Source organism: Prionailurus viverrinus, chromosome D3, assembly GCF_022837055.1.
Source record: "Prionailurus viverrinus isolate Anna chromosome D3, UM_Priviv_1.0, whole genome shotgun sequence".
Classification (NCBI taxonomy): Eukaryota; Metazoa; Chordata; class Mammalia; order Carnivora; family Felidae; genus Prionailurus; species Prionailurus viverrinus.
In genome coordinates, this window is record NC_062572.1 from 705,112 (window position 1) to 723,371 (window position 18,260).

The 18,260-nt window shown below is 54.2% G+C and overlaps 1 protein-coding gene across 5 annotated transcripts in view; it reads left to right on the forward strand.

Annotated features, from left to right (window-relative positions):
- Positions 1–16,705, forward strand: part of GOLGA3 (golgin A3) — a 43,810-nt gene extending 27,105 nt beyond the window's left edge. For 3 of the 5 annotated variants that reach the window (XM_047827727.1, XM_047827726.1, XM_047827728.1), the window contains exons 12-24: positions 738–815; positions 1,569–1,832; positions 2,896–2,990; positions 3,658–3,874; positions 6,134–6,277; positions 6,928–7,125; positions 7,976–8,092; positions 10,375–10,514; positions 11,061–11,193; positions 11,461–11,583; positions 12,352–12,516; positions 13,336–13,499; positions 14,403–16,705. In XM_047827727.1, coding sequence (XP_047683683.1) covers positions 738–815; positions 1,569–1,832; positions 2,896–2,990; positions 3,658–3,874; positions 6,134–6,277; positions 6,928–7,125; positions 7,976–8,092; positions 10,375–10,514; positions 11,061–11,193; positions 11,461–11,583; positions 12,352–12,516; positions 13,336–13,499; positions 14,403–14,622 — 2,058 coding nt within the window. In that variant the 3' untranslated portion in view covers positions 14,623–16,705. The remainder of the gene's footprint in view (positions 1–737; positions 816–1,568; positions 1,833–2,895; positions 2,991–3,657; positions 3,875–6,133; positions 6,278–6,927; positions 7,126–7,975; positions 8,093–10,374; positions 10,515–11,060; positions 11,194–11,460; positions 11,584–12,351; positions 12,517–13,335; positions 13,500–14,402) is intronic. The other 2 variants (XM_047827729.1, XM_047827730.1) reach the window with 1 other exon arrangement.
- Positions 16,706–18,260: the final 1,555 nt, after the last annotated feature.

Sequence of the window (18,260 nt, forward strand, 5' to 3'; positions counted from 1 at the left end):
GCGTCTGTTTGCAGGTGACGTAGAGCTCAGACGCGGGAAAAGTTATGTGGAACGTTTGGATCTTCCCTGCTGTATGCCTGCGGTGGGGCCTGCTGGACACGTGGTGGGACGGTCGTGTGTCAGTGGGCGAGGGCGGGAGACAGAGGGGCGTGTGTGGACACGAGCCGGCTCGCCGCTTTGGGGGCCATTGTGCTGACAGCGTGACGTTGTGACGTGACCCGACCCAGGCAGACGTCGCACGCGGAACAGGAGGACCGCGGGGTGTAAAGCAATAGCTAGTGTCCGGGAACGGTTTGCCTTCAGACCACCACCCCCGGGCATCCGGTGCGAGGAAACTAGTGGAGGTTTTCCTCTGGGAAGTAGAGTGAAAGGGGTCCGTGTTCCCCCTGCGAACACTACCCTGGGCCGCTCACTTGTCAGGGACCTTCTGGGTGGGTCTGAATGTGGTTTTACTGTTGGCTCGGTAAGAGGGATGCCAGCGGACCCCGGAGGCGCTCCGCATCCCATTTGAGCTTTGCCTGTATTGTTGTGGGGTCTCTGGTGGCAACCCTGTGGACAGAGACACTGTCCTGAAAACAGGGAGGTGGGAGGTGGGTTGGTGGCTGGCCTCCCCGTCCCCCGGGAGGCTGTCTCTCCAGCCTCGGAGGTGGGTCTCCTGACACACGGACCCAGAGTCAAGCCAGCGCGGGGGACGGAGCTCCCACAGTGTAACGTGTGGGCACGCGTGTCCTTTGTAGGTGGGGCACCTGCAGCAGGAAGCTGCCACTCTGAGAAAGCAGACGCAGAAAGTCAAGGAGCAGTTTCTTCAACAAAAGGTAAAAACGTGTTGTCGATTTTCTTCGTGTGCAGTAAGTGTGGAGAAAGGTCCCGTGTGGTTCCATCACTTGCGTAGAACAAGACTGGTCAAGAAGAAGGCGACACCTAGGCCCCTGCCATGCTGTTTAAGGACTCTGATTCCAAGCGACAGCCTCACCTCTTGTATTTTAATGTCTCAGGTCGGGATGTGGCTTCAGAGTGGGGTCGGCATCTGTGACACGATCCCACTCTGCCGTCATGTCAGAGGACGTGTGCTTTGCTGCAGCACAGACGGACTCTTCTGTTAACGTGTCTGTGAGAAAGTTCCGCCCTGATGTGGCGCCGAAGGGAGCCCTGGTTGGCGCAGAGGGTGGGGACGCATGTTCTGTGTCCACAAAGCTGATGGAGGCTGTCGGAGGATGAGTGTGAAGTGTGGCTGACACCAAGGGTTTGGGGAAGGGTGACCTGAGGGACAGTTAGAAGTGGTGCTGGATGTTGTGCCGAGATGCAGGTGGGGGGAGGGCCCGTCAGGAGCCTGGGGCCCGAGGAAGGTGAAGCCGCCAGGCGACACCTGCTGTGCACATCACCCAGATGTGTTTAGGCGCGTGACACGATGCTGTGCCTCAGTTGATGGTGTCCTGGACTTGGTGGGATGTGTTCTCTGTGGTCCAAGAGGCGTTATGCTGTGGACGAGTGGTGAGCACTTTGGTTGAAGCCGCGTGAGCCCCAAGACCCTGCCTTGTCCCGGCTGCAGCTTCTGTCTTCTCGGGCAGGTGATGGTGGAGGCCTACCGGCGGGATGCCACCTCCAAGGACCAGCTCATTGGTGAGCTCAAGGCCACGAAGAAGAGGCTGGACTCAGAGCTGAAGGAGCTGAGGCAAGAGTTAATTAAAGTTCAAGGGGAGAAGAAGTCCGTGGATGTGGAGCATGTGCGCCTGCAGAAGGAAGTGTCTCACGTCCGTCAGCAGATGGCCGACCTCGAGGGGCATCTGCAGGTGGTGCAGAGGGAGCGCGACGAGATGGAGACACACTTACAGGTCCGGAAATTCAGCCAGATGTGCCCAGGGGTGTGTTGTGTCCGGGTAGAGGGCAGGACAGCCTGGAACCAGTCCCGCCTGGAGCCCCTGTCCTGGAGGGATAGATGGACAGAAGAAGGGACGGGCGAGGCCCGGCCTCTGGGAACTGGCATTGGGAGAGCTGAGGGAGAGTCTGAGGCGGGCAGGAAGCCGGGATCCCTGTGTGGGGGACACGACGTGGGAGGAGGCGCTGGGCTGGCTGGTGACGCCACAGCAGCTCTGTGAGCTCTAGGCTTTCGGGGGAGGGGGCTGGTGACATGTGAGGGGCCCTGTGGTCCGCGGGAGGTGAGTGTGGAGGCAAAAGGACCCCGGTCCAGACTCCTGTCCTGCAGATGAGTGTTTCCTGAGATGAGAGGGTGACAGAACAGCCGGGGGAGACCAAGGGCTCCGTCCTGTGGGATGTCTCCCAGGTCCCACTGGATGGCCAGGTGGGACCCAGGTGGGCAGACTGGGTGAGGCTGCAGGCTGGGCCTGGGAGGTGCAGATGGGAGAAGGGGGCACGAGAGGAGCCACCAGGAGCCGGGGACCTGGGGGGTAACACCTGCAGCACCCAGGTCACGTGTTCCTTGAGGTGCTCGGGGCTGTGGGGGACCCAGGCTGTCCTGGGAGGCGGTTCTCACCGCACAGAAAGAAATGAGAAAGAGCAGCCAGTGAGGTGGGAGGCACCGTGAGGCTGGAGGCCATCATCCGTCTGTAGTTCAGTCCTGCGGGTGCTGGGGGGCCTAGAGGAGCCTGGGGGGCTCGGGCAGCAGTGGTCCTTGAGGACCGTGGGTGAGAGCTGCATCCCAGAGGGTTCCACCCCAGCCTTCGGTCCTTCCCAGGCACTCCCTCCAGCACCCTGGACCTTTCTAAAGCAGTCGTTTATACGAAGGGCAAACCTGTCTGTCAGGCCCTGTCTGTCAGGGCCACCTGAGGGTGGCCCTGAAACGGCACCATTTGCCCTCAAGGAGGCTGGTCCCGGGAGTCAGGCCGCCCAGGGAAGGTTTGGTCTCCTCACTTCGTCTTTTCCTCTCTTCTTCTGAAGTCTTTGCAGTTTGATAAAGAGCAGATGGTAGCTCTTACGGAGGCCAACGATGTGCTCAAGAAGCAAATTGAGGAGCTCCAACAAGAAGCCACCAAGTGAGTGGACTTTGAGGCATGTGCGGGCGGGAGGGGTGGGCGTGAGCAGCTTTGAGCTCTGCTGGGGCCTACTCACAGGCAGCCAAGGAAGTCAGACTCCAAAGTTACCGCTGGAGAGCAGATCGCACCACAGTTCCGTGGCTGCATAGTTTCGCGGTTAACGTGCACTCCCCTTGTGTGTCTATTACATGCCAGCGGCGTGTGGCAACGCCTTTCCCCCTGCCGGGTCCCCAGGCAGGGCCAACGTTTGCGTGTATCCCTCTTGCCGTGTATACGCACGCCGGGTAGCCTTCAGGGGCCTGTAACCCTGCGGCATATCCCGTGTCCTGCCCTGCTCTGCCTTCGTCCCTTGGAGGTTGCTTGTAAGCAGGTTAAGATGTTTACTGCTATTTGAGAAGAGTTTGTTTGGGAGGACAGAAGTGTTCTCTGCCCTCACAAGAGCACCCCCTCCAGGAGGGGAGCAGGGCAGACGTGAGCACTTTGGTGGTCTCTGTGGGGGCAGCCAACACAGGCCCCCGCTACAGGATCAGGCCTGGCAGGTGCAGCAGCCAGCTGGGGTGGGGCTGGGGCGGGGCTGGGGGGGGGGCGAGATGCTAGAGCCTGTCCTTCGGAGGACTCGTGGGAAGTGAGTTCAGATTGCCTTCTCTGTGCGCCCGTCACGCCCTAGGGCCATCACGGAACAGAAGCAGAGGATGAAGCGGCTGGGCTCAGACCTGAGCAGCGCCCAGAAGGAGATGAAGACCAAGCACAAGGCTTATGAGAGCGCTGTGGGCATCCTGAGCCGCCGCCTGCAGGAGGCCCTCGCGGCCAAGGAGTCGGCAGAGGCGGAGCTGAGCCAGCTGAGAGCCCAGGGCGCTGGCAGCGGCAGCGACCTCACTCTGCACGTGGGTAACCCGTCCGCTCCCGCCAGTCAGCCGGTCGTGCACTCGGTTCTGGGGACTTGATGTCTTAACAAACGTTTGGTTGGAACACCTTGAGAAAGAGTCTGGAGAGACGGGGCGGAGCTAGCGTGTAGGCGGCATTTCTGTGAAGTGTCGCATGCCAGCAGCGTGACTGCACAGATCAGCCCCCGGCGGACCTTCGAGGAGCACGCCGTTGCCTGCTCCCTCAGTGCGGGCCCTCGGTCTCCCCACCCCTGTCCTTTCCTGCACCCCTTCAGCGTCTGTGGAGGAATTTCCTGGGCGGGTAAAGTGCTGTGAGCAGCCTGAGTGCCAGTGTAGGGGGGTCAGGGAGTATTTGGAGAGTCCAGAGAAGCTTCTTGAAGGATGTAATATTTGAACTGGTCTTGAATAAACAGGAGGGATTAGAGTAGATGGGGGTGCATCTCTGCAGGGGAATGTTCCTGTGCAGGGTGTGCAGGAAGATCTGTGCTGTGCATCTAAGGGGTGCAGTGGGTCGGGCAGGGGTCCTGCTGCCGGGGTGTGGGTGTGTGCAGGTGGGCAGGCGTTGGCTCTGAGCTGGGACTGGCATGGGATGGAGGGCTGACCGGCGACTCAGGCAGGGTGAGATCTCACTCTTCTGTGGTGGGCATTGACGGGCGGTGGTCGAGGACAGCTGGGGTCAGGCGAGGCTGTAACAGGGAGACCGCGTGGAGTCCTGCAGTAGTTGAGAGATGACAGGTCCAGACGAAGGTTGTGGAACAGCCAGAAGGAGGGGCCACTGAAGCACGTTGCTCCCTTGGGAGGGAGAGCCGTGTGTCGACGGCGCAGGCCAGGGGCTAGTGAGGGGGCGGCCCCCGGTGTCCGGGTTGCGGGCAGCTGTGAGTGGCTCTGCTGACAGGAGAAGAGGGACTCTGGGGAGGGGCACCTGCCTGCTCTTTCTGCTGGAAGGAAGGCAAAAACCTTTTGCTCCGGATGGTTTTTTAGGGTAAATGGATGGAGGTTGTCCTGGAGGAGGACAGAGGATGGGGCCAGCAGGGCAGGGGCTCTGGGCTTGTGGGGCATTTTTTTCTAATTTAAAAAAAAAAAAATTTTTTTTTAACGTTGTATTTATTTTTGAGACAGGGAGAGACAGAGCATGAACAGGGGAGGGTCAGAGAGAGGGAGACACAGAATCTGAAATAGGCTCCAGGCTCAGCACAGAGCCCGATGCGGGGCTCGAACTCATGGACCGCGAGATCATGACCTGAGCCGAAGTCAGCTGCCCAATCAACTGAGCCACCCAGGGGCCCCAATTTGTTGTGTTTTTTTTACATTTTATTTTTAAGAGAGAGACAGAGCACAAGTGGGGGAGGGGCAGAGAGAGAGGGAGACGCAGAATCCGAAACAGGCTCCAGGCTCCGAGCTGTCAGCACAGAGCCCGACGTGGGGCTCAAACTCACAGAGTGTGAGATCACGACCTGAGCTGAAGTCGGACACCTAACCGACTGAGCCACGTAGGCGCCCCTTGGGGGGCATTTTTATTCCTGTGATGCAGGCTGTCAGAGTTCCCTGAGCGTCCCCTGTGTCTGTGAGTCCGACGCGGTCTTGGGTGTCGCACACCCTGCCAGCTTCGGCCAGTGTGAAGTTTTACCTGACTAGTTGACGTGCCTCTGTTTGTTCCTATCCAACATCTGCTTAGGGATTGTTTCTTCTTAAATGAAGTTTGTTACGGTCTCCTCCCCACGGAAGAATTTGAGCGGGGAGACACTGTGTCACAGCACGCTGTTTTCTTACCAAACCGAGAATATCACATGCCGCTTTTACCTGTTTACTTTCTAAAACGGGAGGGGGAAATGTATTAAGTTGCAACTTTCCTTTAAGTTGAAAACCTTTCGTTGCCTGATTTTTAATTTTGGGACTTACGCGTGTTGGGGGCAGGCCGTAAAGTGCCACATGGAGCCTGCCGTCCCCCACGCGCAGCGTCTGTGTTTATACTTGTCAGACGGGACCTTCGGCAGGTTACTCACCGTGGATTATCGGTATGGTGAGGCCGGAGCGAGATGGACAGTAGACCGTCCTTCAGTATAACGGCTAAGAAACACACATCACGTGTGGAGACGAGGGCGAGTGTGTGCAGTGCACCGGGTGGTAGTTCCGTTCTGCCTGGTGCAGCTTCCCTGCCACAGGTCGTAGGTCCCTCTCCTGCGGGGAGCGAGGGGGGGCACCTGTCACACGCCACGTTGAAACCCGTGAGCAAATCCACCTTCCTGTCCTGGCTGTTAGGAGAGAATCCAGGCTCTGGAGGCAGAGCTGCAGGCCGTCGCCCACAGCAAGACGATGCTGGAGAAGGAGCTCCAGGAGATCATCTCACTGACCAGCCAGGAGTTGGAGGAGTACCGGGAGAAGGTGCTGGAGCTGGAGGATGAGGTAGGCCAGGTTTCATCCTCACACAGCCAGGCAGGCCCTGCTGCCCCCATGCAGCTCTGCTGCAGGCAGAGAGGTGCCTACAGAGGCAGGAGCCGGCCCGCGGCTCACATCCACACCATGCTTCTGTGTGCCATCGGCCCGTTTGTCTGGGTCCCGGACGGACACACACACACACACACACACACACACACACACACACACACACACCTACCCACACACACACCTACCCACACACACACCTACCCACACACACACCTTACTGCTTGGACTCCCCACAGGCGTGGTCGCCCAGCATTCTCTCAGGCACCCCTCCAGCATAGGGGTTGTCAGACCACGAGGGCTAAAATGTCCCCAGTTCGAATGCTCAGGTTGCAGGTAACGAGAAGATCTATTCTCGTAAAGAACTTCCTGTGACTCTCTGGCCCAGAGACGGCGTGGTTTTGGGTGATGCTGCACTTGGCAGTTGGTGATGTCACCAAGGGCTCTCCACAGCGTCCCGGGCTCCCGGGAGAAAGCTGGGCTGGCCACGGTTCTTTGTGGCGGGGGGTGCCTGTCTAGCGCTGGGCACTCGGTTTCTGGTGTACAGGAACCTAGCTCATCGGCCAGAACATGTGATTAGGTGACTTCCCAGCGTCTTCCGTCTGTTTCAGCTGCAAGAGTCCAGAGGCTTCAGGAGGAAGATAAAGCGCCTGGAGGAGTTGAATAAGAAGTTGGCCCTTGAGTTGGAGCACGAAAGAGGGAAGCTTACGGGCCTGGGGCAGTCCAACGCAGCCTTGCGGGAACACAACAGCATCTTAGAAACCGCGTTAGCCAAGAGGGAGGCCGACCTGGTCCAGCTGAACCTCCAGGTACTCAGACTCCTCTGTCGGAGGCAGGGCCTTGCCGCAGGGCAGGGAGCTCTGTGTCCGGTGTGGCCTCACGCATGCGTCCCAGCCCCTGAAGCAGAACGCTGCCCCACCGCAGAGATGCAGAAACGGGCGAGGGGGTCTGGTGGAGTCAGAAACCCGCCTCGCGGCTCTGGGGTGTGGGGCAGAGCTGGGGGCTCCTGACGCCCCCCCCCCCCCCATCCCCCGACTGAGGTGTGAATGCTGTGACCAGTCCGTTAGCTTCCCTGCTCGAGGGGGTCCCGCTGGTCATGAGGGGTCCTTCCCTCTGTGAGTCACAGATGGGACTTGAACCCTGGGTGGGGTGGGGGGGCTCCCTCTCCAGACTCTGTTCTCAGCCCCTCTGGCTCTGCAGCCTCTCTGAGACTGGCGAGAAGGCCTGGCGCTCTGGTGCCATCCTCACGGGGCCGTCAGCAGCCCGGTCCAGCTCCCGCCTCAAAGCACCCAGCGATCAGAGAGCTTTTTGACTTTTATTCGGCACCGGTTCCCACCCCTGCCATACCCGGTTGCCTCACGGTGACGGTATTTGCGTTTATAGCCCCTGACTCACAGGCACGCTTTGGGTTCCTCGCTGCGTGCTTGAGTGCGGCTCTACGGTTTTGCTGCGGTCTCAGGTTTCACGTTCTTCAGAGACGGAATTCTCCCGACTCTGCCGCCTTGTGCACTTGCTGGCAACGCATCGTGACGCCGCGTGTCACCATGCTGCCAGGTTCCCCGCGTGGCCCTGACACAGTGGCCCTGCTTCCTCCTGGGGCTCCGCTGGCCTCTGAAGTTTGAGTCCCTTCTCACGTGCCGCATCGGCAATGTGCTGTAGGTACAGGCGGTCTTGCAGCGGAAGGAGGAGGAGGACCGCCAGACGAAGCAGCTCGTCCACGCCTTAGAAGCCGCGCTGGAGCAGGAGAAGGCCAAAGTGCACAGCCTCAAGGAACAGGTGTGTGAAGCTTCCCACTGGTTCCAAATTGTCACCTCAGAGCCGATTGGAATGCGGTTTTTCAGTGTCTAAAAACTGAGCATGTGAACCCTTGACACCTCAGTTCCCTTTCAGGAATTTACAAGTGTCTTTGTACAAGTGTCTTTGATTTTACAAGTGTCTTTGATGTGTTCTGAGAGCAAAGCATCATCAGAGCATTGGTGACAGTGAGTGGCCGGGGGGAGCCCTGATGGCCATCCATGGAAGAGTAGCCTTGGATTAACCCAGAGGCAGCCGTATGGGCCTGAGATGCGCACACAGAGCCCCACAGAGGGTATTTGCTGGGGGAAAATGTCCCACGTGTACTGTTGCGTTAAAAAAAGCAAACTGCAGAACAGTATATGACTCCGTTAGTGTTCAGAGCGCATTTGAGGAAGGTGGTTGCGTAGACCCTTTGCCATTTCCTGGCTGCTCATCTCCATGCTGAGGTGCCCACCAGTGCGTCAGGTCAGTCTTCCTGCAGAGGGCCTGCCCCTCCCACCCCTGTGAGCTAGAGTCAACCTCAGTCCCCCGTGCTCCCCACCAGGTGCCGGTCTGTTATTCCTCATGAGAACGTAAGCGTCAGGGATGCCTGGCGGGGCCCGGTTGGTTAAGCGACTGACTCTTGATTTCAGCTCAGGTCATGATCTCACGGTTCACGAGACTGGCCGCAGGCGGGCTCTACACTGTCAGCGCGGAGCCTGCTTGGGGTTCTCTCTCTCCCTCTGTCTCTGCCCCTCCTTTGCTCACACGCACACACACGCTCTCTCTCTCAAAAAAAATTATAAATTCTTGAAAAAAGAAAAAAAAAAAGAACGTAAGCTTGATGGCTTGAGGGCCGTGACTCATTTACCCTCACGGCCCCTGTGCCTGGCACAGAATGTGTTTGCCGCGTGCACATGGGTGCAAGGGTGCGTGTGACCTGGGTTTTGCCGCGTCCTTTAAAAATCTCTCCATGGTGATATAATAGAGATAGAAATAAGTAGTTCTTCATTTTTTCGGGTGAGACAGTAAAATATTCTTGTAAATGGGACAGCTTTAAGGTCTGTTAGGACTATATTACCATGACCCCATTAGCCTCTCCTGCAGTCGGTCTTTGTCCCTTGCATGAAGGTGAATGGAGTCAGCCGTCCTGCCTACTTTCCTGCCCCCAGTTTCCATATTTTGCTCACTTACTAATTTTATTCTCCTTTTAATGAAGTTGAAACTAAGAAACTTGTGAATAAAAGTGCTAGGGAAAGTGATGGATATGCGACATTGGCTTAACTGTGAATGATTGTCAATTATTTCTCTAAATGCGTTTAGTCTAATTGTCCTGATTGTATGAACAGTACATGCTAGTAAAAAAGTTAAAAAAAAAAAAAAGGTCTTAAAGATTGAAGCAGAGATCATCTTGAATTTGCTCCTAGTGATAAGCCACTGTTAACATTTTCTACTGGAGTTTTTTTTTACTTATTTATGTGAGTTAGATTTTGTATGTTCAACTGTCATATATTGTAAGTATTTTTATTAAACTTTTAAAAAATGAAGTGCTGCTAGTACAATTAGACAAGAAAACTAAGTCATTAGAAGGAAAATGGGAGATTTTCTTACATTCTTAGAATTTGCTGGTCTCAGAAACCTTTGGGAGGCTCATTGTTTACCGAGAAAAGGCTACTGTGTCATGAATGCGTAGTAATTAGTGGCTCTACTGCAGTTACTTGGTATGGTGGAAAAATGTATTCCTCCCAGAAAACATGAACTATGACTGAATTTAACAAGAAATCTGGAGATATGCTTGAAGAGGACTGTCAAAACCATTTAGATCAAAGGGTGCCTGGGTGCTCAGTCGGTTGAGCGTCCAACTCTTGATTTCAGCTCAGGTCATGATCTCACGGTTCATGGGTTCAAGCCCCACGTTGGGTTCCATGCTGACAGCATGGAGCCTGCTTGGGATTCTCTCTCTCTCTCTCTCTCTCTCTCTCTCTGCCTCTGCCCCTCCCTCACTCGTACTCTGTCTCTCAAAATAAATAAATAAACTTAAAACAAAACAAAACCGCAGAAACTGTTTAGATGAAGACAGCCTGGAACGTGTTTGTCACCCGGCAGAAACTGGCGGCCGCACACTGCACACCAGGCGTGTGGGTGGTGCTTCAGTCCTTTGGGACCTTGAGAAGCTTTGGAAGAAGCGGGAGCGGGTGGGGCTGGCGGTAGTCCTCGCGGATGCCACATGGCCACATTCTGTGTGGTTCTTGCCCTTGGTAATGCTGGTGTTGTTCTGTTAGGTTGCTGCAGCCAAGGCGGAGGCAGGACATAACCGCCGCCACTTCAAGGCCGCCACCTTGGAGCTGAGTGAGGTGAAGAAGGAGCTTCAGGCCAAGGAGCACCTGGTGCAGAAGCTGCAGGCCGAGGCCGAAGGTCTTCAGTGAGTGCCGCGCGGCAGCGGGCCGGGCCACCGCCACACACACCCCATTCGTGCGCTCAGCACGTGAAGGTCACCCGTGTTCCGGCACGTCTCGGGCACGGGAGGCCCATCTAAGAAGAACATACCAGATTCCTGTCTGAAGCCTGCAGCGCCACTTTGAGATGTCAGTGCTGACGTGGCTGTGCCCACCGTGTGCCTGCTGGTCCTCCACCGAGGACAGAGAGCCCTCCCTGTGTGTGGGCCACACATCCGAGGGCCGTCCCACCACCCGGGTCCGATGCAGCCTCCAGAAGGGCACACGCGGGGATCCGTGTCGAGCGCTTTTCTGCCACCATAATCTGTCACGTGGGCGCACAGAGTGTCCTCCCCAGGGGCTTTGTGAGGATTAGTCAGGGCAGAGCGCTGCCAAGCTCCCAGAGCAGCCCCTGGCGGGGCGAGCAGCGTGCGAGTTTCCGTTGTCATGATGGAAAACGTTCGACTGACATTTTGTGGCGGGGTAAGTAAGCATGCTGTAATTTCGTTCTTCCTTGTTTTTTTTTCTGCCAGGATCCAAGAGGGGAAACACTCCCAGGAAATAGGACTGTTCCAGGCGGAGCTGGCGGAGGCCCGGACCCAGCTCCAGCTCCTGCAGAAGCAGCTGGACGAACAGCTGAATAGACAGCCTGCGGGAAACCAAGAGGTGACCTTCCGGGAGGCTTTGCGTCTCCAGGGGGCAGGGCTGATGGAGCCAGGGGGCGTGGCCGATGGAGCCAGGGGGCGGGCCGACAAAGCTAGGCTCTGCTGATGGACGGTTCACACGCTCATTCCTTCGTTCCCTGTGTGCTTGGAAAGGATATTCGTTGTTTATAAATATGATATTAACACACAGATGTAGTTAGAGCGGTTTTATAGTGCAAGAAAGCCACTGTAAAATTCTCTTGGTCATGTGACTTTTTCCCTCTTCTAGATGGAAAATCTCAAATGGGAGGTGGATCAGAAAGAAAGAGAAATCCAGTCCTTGAAGCAGCAGCTGGACTTGACTGAACAGCAGAGTAAAAAGGAACTGGATGGAATACAGCACTTACTGCAGGTATCTGCTGTGTCAAGGTCCCGGGGCAGAAGGTCAGAGCCAGCAAGCACTTCACGAGGCAGTTGATGATCATAGTACTAGTCCCAGGTACCGTGGCAGGCAGCACGCTAAGTGCACGAGTTATTGATGAACTCAGTGCTCCCACCAAGCCGTTTTGCAGACATCACTTATTTTGGAGAGAAGTCCACACAGCCCAAGGAGGCCAGACCCCAGCGCTACGGACGGCCTGGGTGAGCTGTGTGGCATGTTCCCGGAATGGGATCCGGCAAAGCACAGTCAATGAGACGAAGCATGTGAAACGTTCACTCTGACAAACTTCTCCACAAAGAAATCTGCGTACAGTCTTGACACAGCAAAGGATCAGGAACGTAGCTCTTGCCGGGATTCCTGCTTGTGAGCGGAGGGCTTGAGTAACATTAGGCCTGATTTATATTCTTCTTTAGTAATGGTGAGGCTTATTCTAGTAGCTGACCTCGGAGTTTAAACAGGTGACTCGGGGTCCAGTGTAAATAGCAGGCACGGGAGTGTTGCTGGCTCCTCGGCAGAGGCTCTGAAATTTGGATAAAAACGTTGAGAACGTGAATGTGACAGGACACTGCTCGACTTAGACCCCGAGGAGGAAGCGTGCTCGCCACACCACGTACCTCATCACATAAAAATCAGTGTTACGTTTCTAGCCCCTTAGAATTGTGACGTACAAACTTAAGATCTTAGCAGCGTGTTTAAGCTTTTTTAGCTTTTAAAAACCTATGACTTCCCTTTCCTTAGAATATCAAAGCTGAGCTGGAGACGGTGCGAGAAGATCTGTCCCTGACCCAGAAAGATAAATTTATGCTGCAAGCTAAAGTCTCAGAGCTGAAGAACAACATGAAGACTCTGCTCCAGCAAAACCAGCAGCTCAGGCTGGACCTGCGGCGTGGCGCGGCCAAGACGGTACTCGGGCTCTGTGCCCCTCGGTTCGCTGGGCCCACTGCAGGTCTGCTGGGCGGTGGCGGGCGCACCGTAGTTACTCAGACGTGAAGTTACATGTAATCAACCAGGAGCAGGTACCGTGTGAAGATACATGGTGCCGGAGTATTGTGCTTAGAAATAGGCCAAACCCTTTTATTTTGGTGCCTTTTCCAAGAGCGTGAGTTCAGGTACCGTTTTGTTGTAATATACTTTATAAACCATACGAGGGCATCATTTGCTGTTGTTAACAAGAGCCCCGGGCCTGGTAGGCCAGCTAGCTGGGACACAGCAGCTGCCAGGATGGTCTTGGGGACTCAGGGACTCTGAAGCTGCCGTCGCAAGCCTGCTCAGATTCTCCACACGCCTGGCTTTTGTTTCTCTGCTCGGTCTACGTAAATATTGTCCAGGGGCAAAGAAATCACTCAGACTCAGGTTTATTTACCATTGTTTGCCTGTCTGTGAAAAAGTTTGAAGTCCTAGAAAGGGGAATGGTGTGAGTTGAAAATTGACTTAATTTCTTAGGGATGTGCAGAGTCAAAGCCGTGGTCTTTCATGGAAAGCCCCCCGCGAGGAGGGGTGTTCTCATCCTCCTGGGGAGCCAGCACGTGCTTAGTCGCGTGTGTGAGGCAGAAGGTTCATTGAACCCCGTGGCTGCCTGCTATGCTGCCCGGGAAGCAGGGGCCATGCCTTCCCGGGAGGCTCCTCTGGGATGACCTGTTGTGACCCCGGGCACTGATGAGAGGAACGTGTGGTGGGGTCCCCCTCTTAGTGACACCGCTAACCGTGTGCTTTCAAAAACAGAGAAAGGAACTGAAAGGCGAGGCCGGCTCTTCGGGCCCCGTGACGCCGGTGAAGATCCCCGACTGTCCCGTCCCGGCCTCCCTGCTGGAGGAGCTGCTGAGGCCCCCGCCTGCCGTGAGCAAGGAGCCCCTCAAGAACCTCAACAGCTGTCTCCAGCAGCTGAAGTACGAGCTGCGTTCTGTGTTCTGTGTCACTCGGTCTCGAAAGATAGACTGCAGGTTTAATTTGGAAGAATCTTTTCTGTTGGCAGGACCTCATGCCCAGCAGAGGCTGAGCAGGCCTGTGCCACATGGGGTCACTTGGGCTGTCGGTCCCTGTCATCCGGGGAGGATGGCCTAGAACTAAGTGACCCTGAGAAGCCCTTGAGGAGCCAGGACCTGAGCCCTTAGAAACCCCACAGCTGGATGTTCTGCTCCCGCCAGCCCGAGGCCAGTGTTTGCAGGGTGTGGCCATGTGGGGACATCTTTTGTTTTAATTAAAAAAAATTTTTGTTTACTCCTTTTTTTTTTTTTTTTAATGTTTATTTTTGGAAGGGAGTGTGCAAGTGGGAAAGGGGCAGAGAAAGGGGGAGACACAGAATCCGAAGCAGACTCCAGGCTCTGAGCTGTCAGCACAGGGCCTGACGCGGGGCTCGAACCCACGAGCCGTGAGATCGTGACCTGAACCCAAGTCAGACCCTTAACTGACTGAGCCACCCAGGCGCCCCGGGGGATGTCTTTTTTGACCCTATGAGTGGAAGCCATGTGGCAGGCCCTCAGTGCTACTGATGCACCTCCCTGAGTAGAAGCCCCCGTGTGCAGAGTTGCACGGCCTATTGGCCTCCTCTGCATGTGCAGAGAAAAATGCTGAGTCCCATAAATCCTGTGACCCTGTCAGTGTTGCTGGTCCCAAACAGACAGGTTCTGTCAGCCCCCTGAAGGTGCTGCGGTACCTGAGGGGACTGCTGTCCAGGTCAGGCTTCTTAGGATCCACATTTGAGAGAGCTGGTTGTCTCCAGGGAAAGTTACTGCATCTCGTCTGGCTCTCCTTTGACTGGCCTTCCTTCCCCTGTCTCCCCCTCTCTCCAGGCAGGAGATGGACAGCCTTCAGCGCCAGATGGAAGCGCACACCGTTACCGTGCACGAGTCGCTGTCCTCGTGGACTCAGGGGGACCCCTCTGCCAGCCCAGCTCCCCTGGGAGATCACGCCAACCCCCGGGGAGACACGGAGCAACTCGGGCAGTGCAAGGTCTCCAGAGAGGAGCTTGGAACAGCGGCTGCCGAGCGTCCACAGTCCGAGTGCTTGTAACTACCCAAAGGAATATTCTTTTGTCAAGGTTATTTATTTGACTGTTTGCTCTGTTTTTCTAAGAGATGAGGTTTAAATTTTGCATTTGCCTTTACAAGGAGTAAAAGGACAGAACGAGAGCTGAGGATTAGAGAAATAGTCATTTGCAAATCACAACTAGCTTTTCCCACGAAATGACCAAATCTTAACACCATAACCTAGATCTCAGCAAGAAGGTTTTGGATGTGTCCGAAGGGAATCTCTCACGAGTGACCGTAGATGCTGCTGTCTGAGGAGACGCCAGCCGGCGGCCCCCACTGGCAGTGCTGCGTGACCGGGTCCCATTTCTCTCTTTCCTGCCCAATTCAGTAAGAGCTTTACCTCTCTACAGAAACGAAAGTTTATTTGCACCTTTGGTTTTTATTTTATTTTTAATGGCTATCTCACCATAGGATGTGTATATAAATACTGAAAATCGATCTAATCTTTAAAAAGTATGTCTGTATTATTTAAGAATGACCTGAATTGTCTTTTTGTTGATTGCCTTTTGAAAATGTGCTGTCAGGAATTAATGCACACGTAGGGTTTAGGGATGTCAGTCAGAAAATTATATTTTAAGAAATCATTATTTTATTTACTGTTCTAAAACCAAATATTCTTAGAAAAGGGTCTTTATTTTAGTTTCACTTTATTTTTGAGGGCCTTGTCGTAAGTGCACAACACCCCCTGCCATCCAACCCTTGGCCCGGCACAACCTCACTCACCTTAGCTGACCCCAGTCACTATGCGCTGGCCTGACGTGTGAGATGCTTGGGGAGAGGTTCCAGGAGAGGAGGGGAGGGGGGCCAGGGCTCCAAACCCAGGCTTCCCCAGGCCACCACCCCCCCAACCCCACGCCTCCGCGAAAATGTCCAGCAGAGCCTGTGTGGTCATCAGAGGGCACGCTGGACTCTTCAGAAGGTTTGGAAGGTCCTGCAGCCTCTCCGCTGGAGACACTGAGGTTTCTAGAAGGGGCAGGTCAGCTCCGTGGGGAGGCGTTGGCGGTGGCCTCCCCAGCTGTCCTGTAGGGGAGGAGCTGGATTTGGAGCTCCCTCAGCGTGGGAGGTTTCTCGTGGACATTTCTCCACCTGAAACACAGAAGTGCTGCAGAAACTGACTGGCCGTGACCCCTGACGTCTGTAACTTTGTCCCCTACTTGGCTGAGAAATCTAAACTAACCCTCACTGTTGTGAGTTAGAGCAGAGAGGCCTCTGGTGCAGATCTGCTGGTCTGGAGATGAACTTGGAGGGGTTACTGATGGGGCCACATCCGCCTGTGTCGACTCACTACTTTTGTCTCTCTTGAGGAGAAAACAGTTTGGTATTTGAAAGCTGTTTGTGTTCTCTCACAAGATGCTGTTAGAAGGTTCACTGATAAAGTAGCGTTAACCACAAGATGTTTAGTGTTTAAAAAAATTCCCTAGCGACTCTTGGGACTTCTGAAACGTGTATATCACTTGTACAGGGTTAATCTTAAAGTAATACTTGAAGACTTCATTATAAATATATCCTATTTTTCATCTTAAGTTGGAAACCGTTTTTGACAAAATTGTTTTTGTACCATTAGAGAAGAAAAAAATCATAATTTACATTCTTATTTATTTGGGGTGTATTATCCTCAGTTTTAATTTTAAAACCAGCACGTGACACTCAGCCTCCTGCCGTGGCTGCTTCCTCACTGCTGCGTGCCGGCGGCCCCCCGGGGACGGTCACTGCGCGTCTTCTCTTAGGAAAGGGTCAGCTGGTTGTGAGCAAGTCCCTGTTCCTCACCTCCTTTCCTTCATGTCTTACCCTCTGTGTGCCGTGTGCCTGTGTGTGCGCCTGCACATGCATGTGCGTGTGGCTGTGCCTACGTGTGTATGTGCATGTGGGTGGGTGTGTGTGCCACTGTGTGTGCATGTGAACGTGTGAGTGGACCTGTGTGGGTATGCACATGTGCACGTGTGCGTGGGTGTGCCTATGTGTGTATGTGCATGTGTATCTGTGTGTGTGTGTGTGTCCGAGTGTGCATGCGCATGTGCCAGTGTGTACCTGTGTATGTGTGTGTCCCTACCTGTCATTGTGCGTGCCTGCCTGTGTGTGTGCATGTGTGCACGTGTTCGTGCCTGCGTGTGTGTGCTTGTGCATGTGTGTGAGTGCCTGGGCCTGAGTGTGTGCCTGTGTATGTGTATGCCTGTGCTCATGCCTGTATGTGCCTGTGTGTGTGCCTATGCGTGTGAGTATGTGCTTGTGTGTGCATGTGAGTGCGCCTGTGTGTATACGTGTGTGCGTGTGTATGCATGCATGTGCTCGTGCCTGCGTGTGTGTACGTGTGTACGTGTGCTCCTGTGGCGATGGCAGCAGCGCCTCCTGGTTTCCTGACGTCACCCTGTGCCTTTGTTGTCACCGTCTTCGGTTCCCGAACGCCCTGGCTGTCCCACCTGCCGTGCTGTTTCCCGTGTGGCCACAGCCCCGGATCTGGGGCCTTTCAGTCCAGCCTTTTGTTAGGCTTCCTTAACCAGCCACCTGAGAGAGAAAACTGGACTTGGAGGCCACCTGCTCCTGATCTGTTGAGGGTTTGTTGTTTTTAGCCTCCGAGGGCCTCGACTGCTACCTCCCAGAGCCAGAGTCTGCAGTGAATATCATTTGAAACGTTCTCCTGTTGTGCAGAAGTGGGAATTCGGAATTTACTGCTGGAAAACAACAGTCCAGTCTGGAGTGCTTAGAAACCTAGGTTTGCTGTTACGTTACGTTTGTGGATATTATTCATCCTAGGTCACGAATACTGTATGTCGTGTCCTCACTGCAGAGGACACTGGTTTGGACACTTCATCGTGTCATGTATTTTTTTCTTACGTTCCAAAAAAAATGTTACTGCGGCGTGGTTGTCACTGATCTTTCTTTCTGTGGAACACGGGATGGATGCCGTTGGGTCTTATGGATTTATATGCTTTTGTTCTACTTTTTGGAAGGTCTAACAGGCAAAGTTCTGACAGGATGTGAAACTGGCTTTTACTGTGGCCTAGGGTCCGAGTAATGGGACAGGCCTGTAAGAAGATTCTCACTAAACTCTTTCTCAGTTTACAGACTTTTTTTGGTGTAGATGCTGCCGAAGCCATGACATGTGTTCCTACTCCCATGAGTAACTTGTCACATAGAAATGACGTGTCCTGTGTAAAGATTTCTAGTAGTGAAAGGGACCAGTGTATCTGAAAGACACATGTCCTGGAGCCTTCCGCAAGGACCCCTGTGACATGTGAGACATTCTGAGCCTTATTCGAACAAGTTCACTGACACACGTTCCAGGCAAATCTGGTTGTGTGATGGTCTCAGGTTATAATAGGATCCTGGAGGGTAACGTTTTAGAGGATCTAGAAAACTTGGTGGCTTTAAGTTACTCATTTCTGTTAAAAATTTCCTCATGAAAGGATGTCCTCAGGTTGGGGCTGTTCAGGGGAAAGGTGTCACCGTGCACAACGAATTGTAACTTTAAAAAGCATGTTGATTTTTTATAAATGTAAGTGTGCTGGGGAATTCCTTAAATTTTGTGCAATAAACTATTTTTTGTTAAAGATTTTCACATTTCATTGGGAGCCTTATTTAATCTACATATTTAGCCATATTTGGGAGGAAGTTTTATCT